At 38.4% G+C, this 18755-nt stretch overlaps 1 protein-coding gene across 1 annotated transcript in view; it reads right to left on the bottom strand.

Annotated features, from left to right (window-relative positions):
- Positions 1-11165, bottom strand: part of LOC131679997 (uncharacterized) — an 87307-nt gene extending 76142 nt beyond the window's left edge. The window contains exon 1 of the mRNA XM_058960734.1: positions 11057-11165. Within this exon, the coding sequence (XP_058816717.1) occupies positions 11057-11165 (109 nt within the window). The remainder of the gene's footprint in view (positions 1-11056) is intronic.
- Positions 11166-18755: the final 7590 nt, after the last annotated feature.

Genomic DNA, 18755 nt, shown 5'->3' on the forward strand with positions numbered 1-18755 from the left:
GCGATATCAGCAACAAAATCCAGCATCTTTTACTGTAACCCGAATTCCCGTCGTGAGCCCACACAAGCCATCAGGATGGACAAAGTAGCTAAACCGATACAGAGACATCTCAAAGCCCTTGGAATCACTCTCGATCGATCGCTGCAAGCATTGCAAGCTATCTAAGAAGGCATGTTTATCCAGGCTGCGTATCCTAGAAACGTTCGGAGCTACGTGTCAAGATCACCATCGTTAAATCTGTCTTGGTGCTCACGATCAGATGTTCTTCCCTGTTTCTTACACTTCCGCTTGACCAGTGTAAGTCCGTTGTCTTTGTTACTGACTTCTTCACCGATGTTGCTTACAGTTGATTTTGGCCTGAAAATCTGCCACAAATTTGGCAACCGTTTCTTAACCACAATATATTGAAAACTCTGTTTTAGGTTCATTTGCTGTATGTGCGTTAGCAATCAGTTGAGATGCATTCTCCTCTTCGTCTTCCGCGCATGGTTGTCCAAGATGCACTGTCTGATTACAGTACTTGAACGTAGGTGTTTGCGCCTCATGATTGCATAACTTAGTTAGTTTAATAGTAGCGTTTCTAGTTTTATAGTGAAGTAGGAGGGAATAGTGTCTTTCGACCCGCATCCTCACCACATCATTCTTCACGTATCCCGTGTAACGAATTCTACTCTTCCGTATTGCGAGATGAATTCTGCAATTAACTTTAGGAGGAAAGGGGTTATGTAGCCTTTCCTCTATATCGTCAATTTCTATATACACGGGAATCTTATTCTAACGTTGTTATTTTCAACCACATGCTTCAATGTTAAAAATACCTAAACCCTACGTTGAGTTTTTGAAATAAATTTTCAATTAAGGTTTTTTTTAATCATTTTAAATAAAATTCATGAAAAATTCCGCCTTTTTATGAGTAAACACCCCTTAAATAAAAAAAAATCTCAAAAACTCGACGTGGGGGTTAGGTATTTTTAACATAGAATAAAGTTTGAAAGAAATCGGTTAAGTAGTCTTTGAATGGCAGGTAACACCGCAAATCACGTTTTCTCAGAAACGTTGTACAAAAAGCTTTGTCACCGACTCATTTGTCGATATTTTTGCATAGAAAAATTACAGCATGTTGTTGACATAATACACTACAATGTACATAAGTTTTGATAAATTTGCTTCACGCAAAGTTCTAAAAAAAAACAAGAAAGTGTTTTTTTCACGTTGAAACCTTAACCCCCTCTTAAGTTGTCCTGCAAAACAAACGAAACTTTCGGCGTGTGGCAATACTAAATTGCGAAGATGATGATACTGAAGATTGGCGACCTCCTCGAGCTCAATTTCCGTTTTTACTTTCAGAAGATGTTCCACTTCCCGAAAAATCGGTCGCATTGAACATAATTTAAAGTCAACAATCGCGTTGTTGGATTGAAGTAGAGCTTTTTTTGTCAACTTGACTCATGATGACAATAATAAATACAACGAGTTGTTTTCAAACAAATGCAGACTAGATCGAGTGGCTACTAGTTGTTTACTTGGCTCGACTGTAGGTCTGGCTCAAGCAGAAGTAGAACGGTGGCTGAGGGAGTCGTCTTACCCAGGGGGTGTCACTCCTGTCATCCACTATGGAGATATACGGACTTTGACAGTAGTCAACATATGATGGGCCTAGCTGCATCTAGGCCCATGTCGCCCGTGCAATAGCATTTTGTTGTTTTGATTTTAACAAAGGCAGATGTTGGCCAGGAGAAAATGGCTGCCTAGCAGGGGGCTGGTCTTACCGTACATTACTGAAACAAGCCTCACACTATCAAAGATAGCTAATTTTACAGTGAAGTTAAACGGGGGCTTCAAAACAATGCTTTATTAATATTATATGTCAATCCGCATGGAATGTCAAACATTTGGTAGTTAAAAACTCGACAAACATATGATTAGGGCTCAGAAGCTAACTGTGAAAATTCACGTTGGGGGGAAATTCCGGACGAACCGTTAATCGCCCAACATAGCCGTTGATAGCAAACAAAAGAGAAGTTGCTTTACCCACAGAACAAGGCTTTTTCTGCTAAAACTTGAACATTTGCACCAAGAATACATTAGCCACACTAGATGAATAACCTGCTATCAGCAAAGAGTTAAATTTATGGTTTTGTAAGAAGGAGCACGCAGTTTTATTACTACTGTCCTGCAACAGTTCTAATGAAAAGCCTAACTCTACAATGGTGTGCACCTTCTCGAATTTTACTTCACCCTTTGAATTGTCAAAGTGACCGATCATGTGTCCTACATATAGGTACCCACGCAGTAGCAAAGCTACTGCCAATCACGAAAAGTAAAAGAGTTATTGCTGAAGAAGTTAATCTCCATTTATATTTTTATTACTTGGCAAATTTCCACCCGATACCATAGGGATACGTACTTTTGAATAAAAGGGTTAGGAAAATAAAGCAAGAACTGCATGTCAAAAGCAGTTAGAAGGATAAGCCGGCAACTGTGAAATTGGTGTGCAAGGCACGAACGCATCTCTTAAACAAACAAGAGGCGGGCGAATCTGTCTGTCTTTTGAAACATTCTTTCGTGAACAATTGTTCTGTAGGCAAAATATTAATATGAACGAAGAAACAAATTTATTGGATTAAAGTTAGAATAACCAGCAACAAACACGACGATCGTTTTGAACCTCCTAGTTATTGAATTCTACCTGGTCAGAGACGATAACCAATAAATGTTTCTGTACATTTCGCATACGAAAAACATTACTTCATTTTCCTAATAAAACTTAATTATTTCTAATAAGACCTTTCAAACGGATCCAAATAAAACAAATATAGGTCAGTTTTTTCCCTCAAGTTCGTAGAATATACTCAAAACATGCATTTTTTGACCTGTCATAAAAAGCGATCCAATTTTTTCAAATTGGCATGAAAGATGACCATTTTTTTGCAAAATTGCCCTTGTCAAACCCAGGTCAGATATGTCAATATAAATTTTTACTGTCTGGCGATTATGATTTATACGACCAACCAATTTCCTCAAATGAGTATGAGCCAGGTATAGTTTTTATCACTTTTGTAATGTAATTTTTGGCTCAATTTTGTCGTTATTTCTATTCGTTTGTTTGTTTCAGCATATAGGGTCATGTGCCTATTGTAACAGTGGAGCCTATTGTGATACTATTTCGCACCTCTTGGTTTTGAACCAAGCACATGAGATAATGGCCATACCTATTTGACTAAAAAGGTGCGCACGAATAAATGCAAGTTATGTTCTCTATTAATTGCGCACATAATTATTCAAAGTTATAGGCTAAATCAAACTTTTGATTAAAATAAAATTACTTTGCTGAAATATCTGCTAAATCGCTTCATTCAAATAGTTAACCGGAACAGGACGCAACAGAGCCTTAGACAAACCTCTAATACGAACGATCAACTAGCGCCTCATATCTATTTATTCCGCACGAAATATACTGAACATTCTACTGATACATACCTATATTGTAGCTGGAGAATCCATTTCTGATTGATTTACTATAAAAGCACGCGTTATATACTAGGGTAGGCGTACTGTTGTAATAGGTGATTCAGACATACGGTTGTACATATTACCGTCATGGGTTTACAGATACACCGGTAATTACCGCACCCGCACCGCCAAATCTGTGGTGCGGTGAGACACTTTTTCCCGCAGATGCGGTGCGGGAAATAAGCTTTTACCGCGTGGTATAACCGCAACCGCACTTCGAAACAGTAATCGATGAAGTCCCACGTCTGCATTAAAAATTAGATGAAAACTAGAACTTTTAGCATTTGAGAATGACGCAAACAGATTTATTTTCTTGGCTTAGAAACGGCATTATTAGGAAAATCCATCTATCAGAACGTTCGAGTTTTACTTTTAACCTTACAATAGAGAAACATAAAAACATTGAATTATCGTAATTTCCATTGGATTGCTAATGATTTGAGAAGAAATATTCCGAATATAATCTACATTCGACCTATCGCTACTTGATTTTTTTACATTTTGGTTATTCTAACTTAATAAACAGACTGTTATTATGAAAGAAAATCTAGCTATGTCTAAAATAATTTAACACTGTTATTTTTACGACATGTTTTGTACACTACTTATATTATACTTCTAAGTAAAATCTTATAAACGAATCATTTCAAAACGGTAAAATGCATAATCCAAATAGGGACAAAATTATTAGATTATTGAGGAACAATTAATTTGATCTTAAATCCAATTTAAAAATGCATCACTTTGATTCCACATGGCAATCGTGGAATTGTGAATCGTTTATATTTTCACTGAGAAATTATGATAAATTTGAACAGAGTAAAAATTTCTGAATGCCCCCCCCCCATCTTTCTCAAAGTGGTGAATTTTGTAAAACATGTTTTAATTTTATTGTTTAGGTACCCCTAAACATCTTCATGAGATATTTTGTCGTTATTCGAAATATTAGCTAATTAAAAATTTATACACCATTTTATTGTAATATTTTTTACAGCCAAAGCTTAATTTCGAATTGCACCAAACTTCCCTGGTGATTTAACAAATGTTTAGTCTAGAAAATTTCGAAAAATGGTTTAACGAATGTTAACTATTTCTACTATTTTTTAAACAATTTTTCAATAAAATGCAGTTTAAGTGGTTTCTCCCCGCGAAAATCGTTCGTTTAAGTTATAAAATGTTGCACATATTATCAGATTTTAACTCCAAGAATAAAATTTTTGAGCAAACATAAGGTTTTTAAAATATTTGATTTTTTGTGTTATCCGGCATGCGAAAACAACGCGTGAGCGAAACAGACGCTGCACAGAGGAGTAACTGGGGTCGAATCCTGGCCAAAACTATTTATTGCGGCTATTGCTGTTATTATGCCTTAATATGAACTAGAAATAGAAAATAACTAGTTTTTGGGACAATTTGGCATCTATCCACCCACCAGTGCAGAGGTCATTTTTCTAGATCCTTCCGAACACTAGTATTTTCGAGGTAATCTTTGTGAATACATTTGTTTTTCCCGATGCATGAATAGTTGGTCAGTGGAAAAGGGAGAAGAAAAGGGAAACCTGTGAACATATTCATAGATATACATTTTGCCAAACATAGTATTTGGTCCTACAGCATTTTGGCGTACCTCCAATTAGTGGAAATATCAATATTTTCAAATCGCTTGGAATTTGTGGATCGGAAAAGATCGGAAGAGAATGAATGTTTTTCGGATAGCCGGAATCTTGTTTTGTAATGTTGTTTCTGCAACTTTGCCGGATCTTGCCGTATAATGTAACTTTTTTATCATTCAAATTTGGAATAAAATGTTTAAAAAGAGTGTTGCTAAAGCTAGTCCAATACACAGGAACACTACTATTTTCGGTTATTTTTAAGCTGAGATTACACAAATAGTTGTGTTCAATTACGTTTGTTATAATATTGTCTTATTTAATACAGTCATCATCATTAGAAAACGATTTTGCTGGATACATAATAAAAAATGATTAAAAACCCCTTAAAATATCACCATTTTGCATCCATGCAAAAAATCTTTAGCAATTTTTGGCAACCTCTTTATTTTGCCACAGTATGCAGTATGCTTTTAGGTATCTAAAAAAAATTTTTTTTTTTTTTTGGTTAGTGGCCAAGAATTTGTTCTAGTTACTCCTCTGTGCGCTGGTCGCCATGGCACGCTTGAACCAACATCGCATGAGCGAGTCGGTGGGCGCTCTCCACGACTCTGACTACATCAAATGCAAAGTTATAGAATGTATTATAGTTTCGTTGCGAAAGTCTTACCGATAATACCCAGTGCTTATAATATAACAGTTTATTCATTACAGATTTTTGAAAACAACATTTGTAATACATCCTGTGTCATCCGAAAATTTACCATCTAATTTACCTCCACCAATTGTTATTGCACTTTCAGGACAAGTTTTTTTTTGCTGAGAAGCGTGAATTTCATAGTGTAAAATAGAGAATCAATATTTTTGAAATAACTCTTCGTCCAACCAAACCATTGCAATTTTATTATAATTGTACAAACAGTATCATGTATAATCAGTACAAACTAGCTCTATACGCGATAGTTTATTTATCGCTTCATTGAAGATCTGTTCTTGTTGACGTGGAATAAAACCATTTCTTTCGCATATGTAAATATCAATTCGATTGCATATTTGCAATCCAAATTTCATTTATATCAATTTGTGCATATCAACGGAAAGATTTTCCCACGCACATTGGTTATGTTTTTTTTATTTTATGCAAAGAATTTCGGGTGACCTATCAACCACACAACTATAGCTTATTTCAATAAACGAAAACCATGAAGTAATAAACAGTATAAACAGTATGTAGAGTCGTGATTCGCTGGTTGGACACTTTTTAACTGGACCACTTTTTAGTTGGACCTCCGCTAGTTGGACCATTGTCCAGCTAAAAAGCATCTGAATGTCAAAATCTTATGTCAAATTTACTTTAACAATCAATCTGACAATTATTAGAGATGTGAATAGCAGCAATTACACTACTAACGTCTCCTTTGGAGAGTTTTTGACATCTGTCAGTAGGTCCAACTAACGAATAAAATTCGTTAGTTGGACTGAGATGTGGCTCAACTAGCGAATCACGACTGCATCAAGAAAATTCTCTCCACCTTTTTATTAAAAAAAATGTTTAAAAGGAAATAGTTAACATTTGTTAAACCATTTTTCGACATTTTGTAGACTAAACATTTGTTAAACCACCAGTGAAGTTTGGTGCAATTCGAAATTAAGCTTTGGCTGTAAAAAATATTGTAATGAAAAGGTGCAAAAATTTTCAATTAACTAAAACTATTATAAATATTTCAAATAACTACAAAATATTTCATGAAGATGTTTAGGGGTACTAAACAATAAAATTAAAACATGTTTTACAAAATTCATCACTTTGTGAAAAATTTGGGGGGGGGGTCACTTCAGAAATTTTTATTCATAAATTAATGATATTTCAATAAAAGTAAATAAAACTGTTAAAGTTTCATCATATATCGAATTCAAGAAGTGTGCAAAGTAGCCCCCAGCTACTCCACAAAAATATTTTTAAACGCAATATGAAAAACTTTTTTATGTGTCAATCAATTCTGCTCATATTTGGCATAAATAATACATACACGATTACGATAAATCTGTGCTGATATGATAGGAGTTATAATTCGTCAAAACTGAAAAATTGATAAAAAGTGCACCCCGCACGACGGCAATGAATATGTAAAGTAATATTGAAATGAATCAGCAAGTGATAAAAATACAAAATATGTTTGAACGCAGGTTGGTTTTTCTGAAATGATACTATTTGTTCCATCAAATTTGCAACACAGTACCCCGAAACTAGATTTTATATCACAGTTGATTGAATTTTACATATTTCTATCATAAATCGCACTGATACTTGACGTTTATGTTGAAATGGTCCCAAATAAGAATGGTTCTCGGGATTCTGACCGAAAATATTGCGGAGTTCCTACAGTTCCTATGTTACAACATATCCGGGTACATCCAAATTCTTGGTTTTTTTAGATGCCCGATAGAAAATTGCGCAGTTGTATTCATGGCATCATCATTTCAGGAAGATCCATAATCCATCGCGGAAGAGTAATTTAGAAGACACAGGTCTAAAAAGGATTGTAACACATGTTCATATCTACAAAAAAAATTGCCCTTTCAGGTGTCTGCGAAATAAGCTATATCTAACTTACAACAGGTTACGGTTGCATAATTTGTAGGTGCAAAATTTAAACTGATATTGGAAACGATGTCAGTACGTAAACTGAAACCTTCATTTACGAACTCCTTTTTTACGTAACATTCGAACTTTTTTTACAAACCATGTTCGAAAAAAGTTTGAGTACGTACAGGATAGTATGAAGTTGTATACAATTTAACATGTTCTTAGCTAATTGTTGCGAATAAAAGTTGGGTATTTTCGGAATGTGGGTTGAATAATATCGATGCCTGAAGCTATTTCGAAATCCAAGATGGCAACGTCCGGTTTAGATAAATTCTCTATGGGATCATCCATAAACGACGTAACCTTACATGGGGGCGGGGGAGTTTTGTATTTTGTGATGATGTGTGACGACAGGGGGGTAAGGGGGTCATGTCATGCTACATAGCTTTTTTAAAGGGAATAGGGGTTGACCTGATGTCACGACAGTCTTACCCGTTTCATCTATCTAACATCGTTCTTTATTTTTTTTTATTTTTTGCGGGGACAAGGGGGGGGGTGTTAGGGTTATCGTCAAGCTACATAATTACCAGGGGGTATTTAGAGGTTTGTGACGAAATGCTACGATGGAGGAGGGGGGTGTTAAAATCACTCAAAAAATGCTACGTCATTTATGGATGATCTCTATAACCTCTACAATATGGATATTTTCGAAATGGGGTTGACGAGTACTGACGGAAAAGTATGTCTGAACCAATTTTGAAACCCAAGATGGCGATTTTTAGTTTAGATAAATCCTATTTAACCTAAAAATTTGGGTATTTTTAAAATGGGGTTGACGAGTGGATAATAGAAATCGATATCTTTAGCCTTTGTGTAATGCAAGATGGCGACCGGTTTAGATCAATTCTCTATAAACTCAACAATATGGGTATTTTCAGAATGTGGTTAACGGAAATCGATGTCTGAAGCCATTTTGAAATTCAAGATGGCGACTTCCGGTTTAGATAAATTATATATAACCTCAACAATGTGCGTATTTTCAAAATGGTGTCGACGAGGGGATGACGGGAATCTATGTCTTTAGCCTTTGGGTAAAACAAGACAGTGTGGGTATTTTCGGAATGGGGTTTACGAGTACATAGCGGAATTCAATGCCTGAAGCCATTTTGAAATCCAAGATGCTACTATATTGGTATTTTCAGTATGGGGTTGACGAGTACATGACGGAAACCGATGCCTGAAGCCATTTTGAAATCCAAGATGTCGACTTCCGGTAACTTGCTGTCCAAATAAACTTTGACGACGAAGTTGCGGTGTACGTTGGCTGACGACATTTTATAGTTGAACATGTTCGGCGATAGGATCCGAGTGAATGTAATCACGCTGCATTTTGCTATATTATCCTCCATTCCGTTGACGGTGCACCAACACCAAGCGTCAATATCTAGCTGAAGTAGTTTACAAACCTCTAAAGATTTTATCAGTCGGTAGAATTTCAAATCATCAGCAAACATAGATTTTGGAGATTTTAAGACAAAATGAAGAGCAATGGTCCAAGATGACTGCCCTGTGGCACACTAGAACAGATATCAAAAGGCGTAGAAAGTGTATCGCCGAATCGAACAAAAGCACTTCGTCCTGTGAGATAAGAAGCAATCCAATCTGTTAACCAGTCCGGAAATCCCATGCGTTTAAGCTTCTCGACCAAGGATGAAAAAAATCGTTCGGTCTAGTAATTATCCAGTATATAGTATAGTCCAACTCATTGTTTGATACTTACTTCGGTCACTATCGATACGCTAGCTTAGCGATAGCAACGAATAAAAATCACAACATGCAATTCTTAAAAGATCGGAAGCGAAAATTTCTCTTCGGGAAAAGTGACTTTTTTATAGAAACCAATGATTTTATTCTTTACACCTTTGAAATTCGTACGATTGTCCAAATGTATCAAATCAGGGAGTACTTTTCGCGATGTAGTACAACGATTTCTGGTATATCAGGACATTATAGTCGTCTACCTTAAGGCAGGGTTGTATGGGCAAAGCTATGTCGTGGAAATCATGGAAAATACGAAAAACGACATTAACTACATCTCTTCCCCTCATAGACCAAACTTCCTGACGTATATCCCAGAAACAAACTATTCTCTTTACATCTTTGCGAGCTCTATTAGAAGAACTTCTCTTGCTAATATTTCAAATATTTCGTTAACTTCTTCCCAAAAACGACAGTTGGCGCAATAAGTGCGATAACGCTAACCAAGAGCCGACAGCACGGGAAAAATCCGAATAAAGATTCCAATGTTGAGACGATTTGTATGATTGTAAACTGTATTTTTACCATTTTTTTGTTAACCATTTTTGTTAACGACCTATTGAGTCAATTTGTCAACAGTTGTTACGGCATTTAATTAGCAAGGGACTGGAAGGTGAAGTATATTTTTCAATATTTGGAGCCATAGTACTCAAGGGAGAGCAAGGAGTTGAAGGGAGAAAGTTTAGAAAAGCGTGGAAGGATCATATATGCAAGCTTAGAGCTCACCGGCGACATAACTTTTTGTATGCTACCGTAGGAGTCAGGGTCTTTTGACATTAGAAATGCGAATTACGAGTCTACGGCATGTCCGGACAAGCGTAAAGTAACTTGTTACTTCATGCTGTCGGAACCGACCAACAACGGTGGTGAGTTAGTAATGGCAGCCCTAAGTTTGCGCCGCTAAAACAACAAAAATGATTCATAAAAAATTGAAAAACGATCCATAAAAAAGTTGTTCATGTTCCATAAAACAAAACTGAAAATCCATAAAACAATGTGAGTGATCCATAAAAAAGAGTGATTTGATCCATAGATTATGTAAAATTGAACCATAAAATAGTTGCAAAAGACTACTAAAATAGTACTAAAAGTGCAATTAAAATCAACCAATGCCCCATAAAAATATTGGTAATGTTCCATAAAATTATACATTTTGCGCCATACATTAACTGACATTGATCCATAGATTATTAACAATGTACATTAAAACACGTCGAAATGTTACATAATATCGACAAAAATGTCCCACGGTATTACAAAATGGAGCAATAAAATGTTAGAAAAAGTTCCATAAATTTGATGAAAATGTTTACTAAATAATTTTTCTTGGTCCATAGAAGATGTAAAAATGAGCATTAGAAATGCTATGTATTGATTTATATATCAAACGTTAAATTGTGGTTCATGCGAAGTCGGACAGTGCATTAGAAAGCAATGTGGCATAGCCACATTAGTCAGTGTTCGGTTCGTGTATAAAGTGTCCGTTTTCGCTTCAGATAGTTGGCTCCTGTTTCCAGTTGCCACTTACTTCTTCTCGTTCTGGTTGGTTCCGCTTGCTGCAGAGACCTGGGGGATGGCATCAGCGTAGATGCTATATCGCCACAGTTGCCTCTTACGGCACGGGATCTGAAACCCATTGGATATATTCTTGGGTGAAATACTTCAACCCGCCAGATGCCCCACAACTTCTAGGCTGGTTTCGTCTGGTGAAAGATAATAGACAGTGGCGTAGCCAGAAATTTGGTTTGGGTGCGGTTTCGACGAAAATCGTTGATTTTTCGAAAATGCTTTAATATAATGTAATTTTGCTAAAACATTTGAAAGTTCAAAAACAAAACCATGTCAGCAGTTACCATTCAATTCTACAAATAACAAAAAATAATCAAGTAATACCTTTCATATCTCCATAGATAACTTGCATTTATAAATTGTTGTAAAATCAAAGAATATACACTTATACCATAATTTCGAAACCATCAATTTCGAAAGTTGGTCGTCAAATGGTGAATACTACTATAGGCCAGCATCGACCGGGTACTACCGTCTTCTGCAGTTGAAACGAAATGAGAAGGTGCGAGTGGGCATGGGCGCTATAACCCTACCGTAGACAGAACTGAATACGTGAGTTGGCAAAGAAACCCCGCACGGCTGTTCTTCGACGAGGTAGGAGGTTGGGTCAAACCCAACAAGCCACCCAGAAAACACCACGTTACGAAGAATCAGGAAGAAAAGTCAAATCGGAACAATCGGCTAAAGCCCACGTAACGAAAAAAGGACTACGATTGGAAACTTGGCACATCGAATTGCAAGTCACTTTGCTTCCCTGGGTTCGAACGAATCATACATGATGAGCTGAAAACTCGCAATTTCAAAGCCGTAGCATTTGTAGGAACGTTGCTTGGCGGGACAGAATGTGTGGAAAAGCGGGCATCAAGCGGTTACATTCTACTAGAGCGATGGCACAACAAACGAGTTGAGAATCAGCTTCGTAGTGTTGAGCAAGATGCGCCAACACATAATCAAGTAACAGACGATCAGCGAAAGTATGCGAGTGGATCTACAACTACAGTATCGTCAACGTGCACTGCCCTCTCAAAGCGAGACCCGAGAAGATGTACTTTACGCGCATATGGAGTTCGCGGCAGAATTTGAAGCTTCTCGTCAGCGACATGAACGCCACCCTTTAGATCACCTGATTAACAAACTGAGAACCAAATCGACCACGTTCTAATGAACGGAAATTTCTTCAGCGACATCACAAATGTTCGCACCTTCTACTGTGCGGATGTAGATTCGAAATCACTTACAGGAAGATCGGGATACCGAGGCGATGAAGCATCTGTACAGAGTTACAAAAATTCTACGAGTAGGTAAATCGCTCGAGCAAAGGCCATGTATCACATGCCAACATATGAAGAAATACTAATGGAGACCTTCTCACGACCGAGTGTGAGCTGATTGATAAGTGTATTATGAAGAACATCGAAATAGCAGTAGACGACGAGTGAGATTGCTGCAACTAGTTACCAAGAAATCATATTGCTGAAGGTGTTCTCCCAAATTCTTTATCGTCGCCAATCACCGTGAGCAAGCGAGTTAGTTGAAAAAATTGACATATAATGCCCAAATACGGATTTCCGGACAAAAGACAATAGATCGAGTGATGTGTGATGAATATTAGAGATACTTTCGAGTCCGGGCCCCGTGGTGGTGGAGGAACGCTACGTGGGAAGCTGAGCTGCAAGCAACCGGGCGGGTCATAGGTGGTGGATAATGCTTAATCGCGATAGCAACTAGTTGTGATTCGCGACCCGAACCAGCAGCGGGGGCTGACTACGGGTGTGGTAGGACGAGGTAGTGGGCCCTATACGTTCTAGGCCTAAATACCACATGCCCTAAAGCAGCCCTGACAAGGCGAGCCAGCGCTGCCTTTAAATAAGCGCTTAGCCCAAATCCCTCTCCTCCCGTTATCCTTCCTTCCTTCTGCGGCTGTTCGCCCATCTAAATATGGAAGCTGTTCTTCAATGTCAGCTTCTTTCACCGAACAGCCTTGATAAGCCGTGTAGTGTCGGTAGTGGTTTTTTCAACTGGCTAAGAATTACACTACGGACTACCTGTTTCAGTGGTAAAAATCTACCAAACAGGGAACCCCAATTCCATAGTGTCATGCGACCCGTGCTATGGGTAAAATTGTTGAGGGAGTTTAAAACATTGAGGGGGTTTAAAACATTCTCAATGGCGAACGGAGCCTGGGAAGAGTTGGGCGAACTCCCCAGTATGCTGCATTACACAGCGGAACGTTCACTCTACACACCGATTTTTTTCACCGATGATCCACTTAATTTTGCCGAATTTTTGTTGGCTGGGGGTTTGCTGAGACTCTCGGCTGATGGTAGTTCGGTGAAGTTTTGTTGAGTTTCTATTATCAAATTTCGATGTGTACAGATGAACCTGCCCAGAGGCCGTGTGGTATCCGGCCTAGAATTGAGCCACTGGAGTCCTGCTCCCATGTCGTAGGAGACGACTGAAAGTAGGAGACCCTAAGTCAAGGTGTAGTTCCGTGCCGAGGACTTATTTTCTTCGCAAATCGTGGGAATCAAATGATCATGTCCCATTTAAACCTGATATGGCTCGCTAAATGCGTTAACATCCCAACTCGCTTGGTGTCCTCTAGTTGTTGCACAATTTGTGTTGGAGATGAAATGTACAGTTCTCTAATCAACAATGGTTAGAATAGCACAAATCAATCTCCAACATAAACGTACAGCAACTATGAATTTATCTCGACTCATGCAGGAAGGTAAAGCTTCCATAGCATTGGTTCAAGAACCGTATTTCCATAAAGGAAACTTCTATTTTGGAAAGTTACTTAACACTGCCTGCATTGCTTACAACAAGACAGGCATGACTAACCCACGTGAAATGCCTCGTGCTTGCATTCTTGCAAATAAGGCTATTGACGCGTGTCTCATATCGGAGCTCACAACTCGCGATATCTGTGTTGTCACAGTTACACTGACTGTCGGAAACGTAGAAAAAAAAAATGTATATATATATATATATATATATATATATATATATATATATATATATATATATATATATATATATATATATATATATATATATATATATATATATATATATATATATATATATATATATATATATATATATATATATATATATATATATATATATATATATATATATATATATATATATATATATATATATATATATATATATATATTGTTCAGCATACCTACCGCATAACGAATCATCTCCTTCTGATGATTTCAAAAGCGTTGTATCATATTGTAGCAGAAATGGGCTTCCGCTCATTATCGGCAGTGATGCGAATGCTCATCACATCATTTGGGGCAGCTCAGACATCAATCTGAGAGGCTCTGAACTGAAGGAGTACATAAGTAGTACAAATCTCCATATTCTGAATGTGAGAAACCGACCAACTTTTGCGAGGTCTGGGAGGGAGGAGGTGTTAGACATAACACTTTACTCTGATAGAATTTTGCATGAACTGGGAAATTGGCAGGTTCCAAATGAAACTGAACCGTCTCTATCCGATCATAAATATATATTTTTCGATCATTTTGATGTCACCTTCAATGTGGTGACATATCGTAATCCTAAATCTACAAACTGGGACCTCGTTTTGGAAAACTTGGCGACTAAATTTCATGGATATTTTCCAACAATTAGTCAACTAGACGACTTAGATGACGTCGTAGATACGACAAACTCATTCATATTAGCATCCTACGAAGAAGCTTGTCCACTTCGTACTGTTAAATCGACTAGGGGAACCCCTTGGTGGAGGGCTGAGCTTGAAAGAATGAAGAAAGTTATGAGAAGAGCTTGGAACCGGCGTCAGCGTGATGACTCCAGCGCTTTCAGGTCAGCTCGTAGTGCATATAAGAAATGTCTTAGATCTGCAGAACGGGCTGGCTGGCGAAGCCTATGCACTATTGTCTCTAGTCTGAACGAGGCTAGCAGATTAAATAAAATTCTCTCCAAATCGAAAGATTTTCAGATGACTTCACCGAACTACCATCAGCCGAGAACTCCTTAAAAACCAGAGATGGTGTTTATGTGACGGACGAAAAAGATGTTCTTAATTGTCTCTTGGACACACACTTTCCAGGTTGTATCGATCCGGAGTTGAACAATGTTCACAGATCTCATTCTGGTGATTCGGACTCGTGAGCGTTAGCACGCACATTGGTTTCCACTGAATCGGTCAAGTGGGCAGTTGACAGCTTTGCTCCATACAAATCACCAGGAAAAGATGGAATAGTTCCCGTGCTACTGCAAAAGGGATTTGATATTCTTAAACATGTCTTGAAAAAGATTTTGCTTTTTAGTCTTGCTACCGGGTATATCCCGAAAGCATGGCGAGAAATAACTGTTAGATTTATTCCCAAAGGGTGGCGCTCAAGCTATGAAGAAGCCAAGAGTTTTAGGCCTATCAGCTTAAGTTCTTTTCTTCTGAAAGCTTTGGAACGGATAATCGATCATCACATCAGGAACGTTAGTTTAGTTGAATATCCACTGCACAAAATGCAACATGCATATCAGTGAGGGGAAATCCACGATCACTCTGCTTCACGATGTTGTTTACAACATTGAGAAAGCCTTCTTGCTCAAGCAATCTAGCTTGGGTGTATTCCTAGATATTGAGGGTGCTTTTGACAATGTGCCCTTCCAGTCTATTCTGGAAGCGACGCGCGGTCATGGGATACCTGCATGTATCTCAGGTTGGATAAACGCAATGCTTAGTAACCGCATACTTTGCTCGTCACTGCGACAGGCTGAGATACGGAAGTTGAGTATTTGCGGTTGTCCTCAGGGCGGCGTTCTGTCACCTTTGTTATGGAACTTAGTAGCTGACGGCTTGTTGAAGAAACTCAATGAACTTGGATTTCCAACCTACGGGTTTGCTGACGATTACCAAATACTAATTACTGGATTTTGCATCGGAACAATCTTTGACTTAATGCAACAGGCATTAAGAGCTGTCGAACAGTGGTGTCGACAAGTTAAACTATCAGTTAACCCAAGCAAAACTTCAATTGTTCTTTTCACGAAGAAGCGAATAACAACCGGGGTTCGTCCTTGCAGTTCTTTGATTCTGAGCTACTGTGTGCAGATCAAGTCAAATACGTTGGAGTCATATTGGATTCCAAACTGAATTGGTCTGCTCACATTGAGTTCAGAGTCAAGAAAGCGTGCATGGTCTTCGGGCAGTGCAGACGAACTTTTGGAAAGACCTGGGGTCTCAAACCTAAATACATCTATTGGATTTACACGACAATTGTACGTCCAATACTGTCATACGCATGCCTTGTGTGGTGGCAGAGGGGAGAGGTGGTGACAGTCCAGTCAAAGCTAAACCATCTGCAAAGAATGGCGCTCATGGCGTTGACTGGTGCTTTCACCACGACTCCGACTGCTGCTCTTGAGGCACTTCTAAATATCAAACCATTACACATACACTTAAAACAAGAAGCACTATCATGTGCATACAGACTGCAGGTTACTGTGCTTTGGAACAGTAATCATGTTGATCTTGCTACCAGTCATACACGATTGTGGTCACAAATGGTTACATGGGGTGAAGATATTCTTGCTCCCAGCGATATTACACTCACTTGTAGTTTTCCTTACAGGACATTCCATGTGAAGATTCCCTCTCGAGAGGAGTGGTTGTCTGGCTTTATGGAAAGACAACAACAAACGCAAGTGGTTTGTTACACTAACGGTTCTCTGATGCAGGGACGTGCTGGTGCTGGTGTCTACTGTCGTGAAATGAGATTGGAACAATCTCACTCACTAGGTAGATACTGTACTGTATTCCAAGCAGAAATCTTTGCGATTACGTGCGGGGTGCAATCGGCCCTTCAATTGAGTTTGTCCGGCAGAGTTATAAACATCTGCTCCGATAGTCAGGCTGCAATCAAGGCCCTTAGCTCAGACAAATCCCGGTTCAAGCTAGTGATCACGTGCCGAACCCAAATCGAAGAACTAAGCATTGTCAACACTATCTACCTTGTCTGGGTGCCCGGACATTGCGGTATTACTGGAAATGAATGGGCTGACGAATTGGTCAGGGCAGGTTCAGCGATTGACTTCGTTGGTCCTGAGCCCGCGCTGCCAATTTCGACAAGTTGGATAAGGGAAAAAATACGGTCCTGGGCTTCGTCCGAGCACCGCAATTATTGGAGAAATCTACAAACGTGTCGCCAAACAAAGGCGTTTCTAGAACAACCATGCCCAGTGGTTTCGAAAAATCTCTTACATTTTTCGAAGCTCCACTGCGGCATGCTGACCAGGGCTTTAACCGGCCACTGCAAACTCAATTATCACATGGCAACTATTCAGCGCGCTGAGTCTTTTTCATGTGATCTTTGTGAATCCGAGTACGGAACCTCATATTATCTGATATGCAACTGTCCAGCGGTAGCGCAATTGCGATTTCGAGTCTTCAGCCGTCCTTATATAGACGAAACCATGTTTGGACGACTGAAACTCAGAGACATACTAAAGTTTCTTATCCAATGTGGTAAAGAGCTTTAGGCTTATTCGCAGGCAAGTTGAACTACTTGTGAGTTTAACTTACCTGTTGTTTATTTTTGTTTAGTGTTGTTATTTTTCCCACCCTTCCAATTCTACTTCCCCACACCTCCTTGTCCTTTCCTTCCGCTCAGGAAATGATGTAAACACACGGCAAGGCACAAATCCCCGACTATGTACGGGGAACGTGCTATTTGAGCCAGTATATTCTGATTCCTGATTCTCACGACCGAGTGTGAGCTGATCGATAAATGTTCTATGAAGAACATCGAAATAGCAGTAGACGACGAGTGAGATTGCTGCAACTAGTTACCAAGAAATTACATTGCTGAAGGTGTTCTCCCAAATTCTTTGTCGTCGCCAATCACCGTGAGCAAGCGAGTTAGTTGAAAAAATTGACATATAATGCCCAAATACGGATTTCCGGACAAAAGACAATAGATCGAGTGATGTGTGATGAGTATTAGAGATACTTTCGAGTCCTTTTGAAACATAGTGTTTAAAACATTAAGTTCTCAACGTAATATTCAGATAATAAACTTCTAAAATCATTATTTAAATATTAAATATTAAATATATTTTTAAATTAAACTGGTCATCGCCAATATTTTTTTTCGATTCAATTAATTTTGGTGTGGGGGGGGGGGGGGTTTAACCCCCAAAACCCTCCTTGCTACGCCACTGATAATAGACTACTATCATCCTCCTAGCTTCACCGTTTTAATGATTGGTCATGTTGTGATTGCATCCATAGTGTTCAATGGATTCAGAGTTTGTACTGTCTTGAAGAAAAAATGGAATCGACCTCGGGATGTGAAACTTACGGTTGTTTCACTTTTATGTTGCGCTGCATATCCTTGTCAGACAGCTAACTCTTTTATGTTACAGCAAAAGATTCAGTTGACCGAAAAGGATATGCAGTGCGATATAAATTTGAAACAATTTTAAGCTCCATATTTAGTACAAGTTTCTACTAAGTATGACGCTGGTTGACGTGAAACGCCTTCTTCTGAATCATACGATAATAATGAAGATGCACGTATCAAGACTGCTCTATTGTGTCTATCTTTTGCACAAGCGTTCCTTTCAAGCTGGGTAGCCCATGTTTCAAGAGAGATAACGACCATGTTCGA

The sequence above is a fragment of the Topomyia yanbarensis genome, chromosome 2 (genome assembly GCF_030247195.1).
Source record: "Topomyia yanbarensis strain Yona2022 chromosome 2, ASM3024719v1, whole genome shotgun sequence".
Classification (NCBI taxonomy): domain Eukaryota; kingdom Metazoa; phylum Arthropoda; class Insecta; order Diptera; family Culicidae; genus Topomyia; species Topomyia yanbarensis.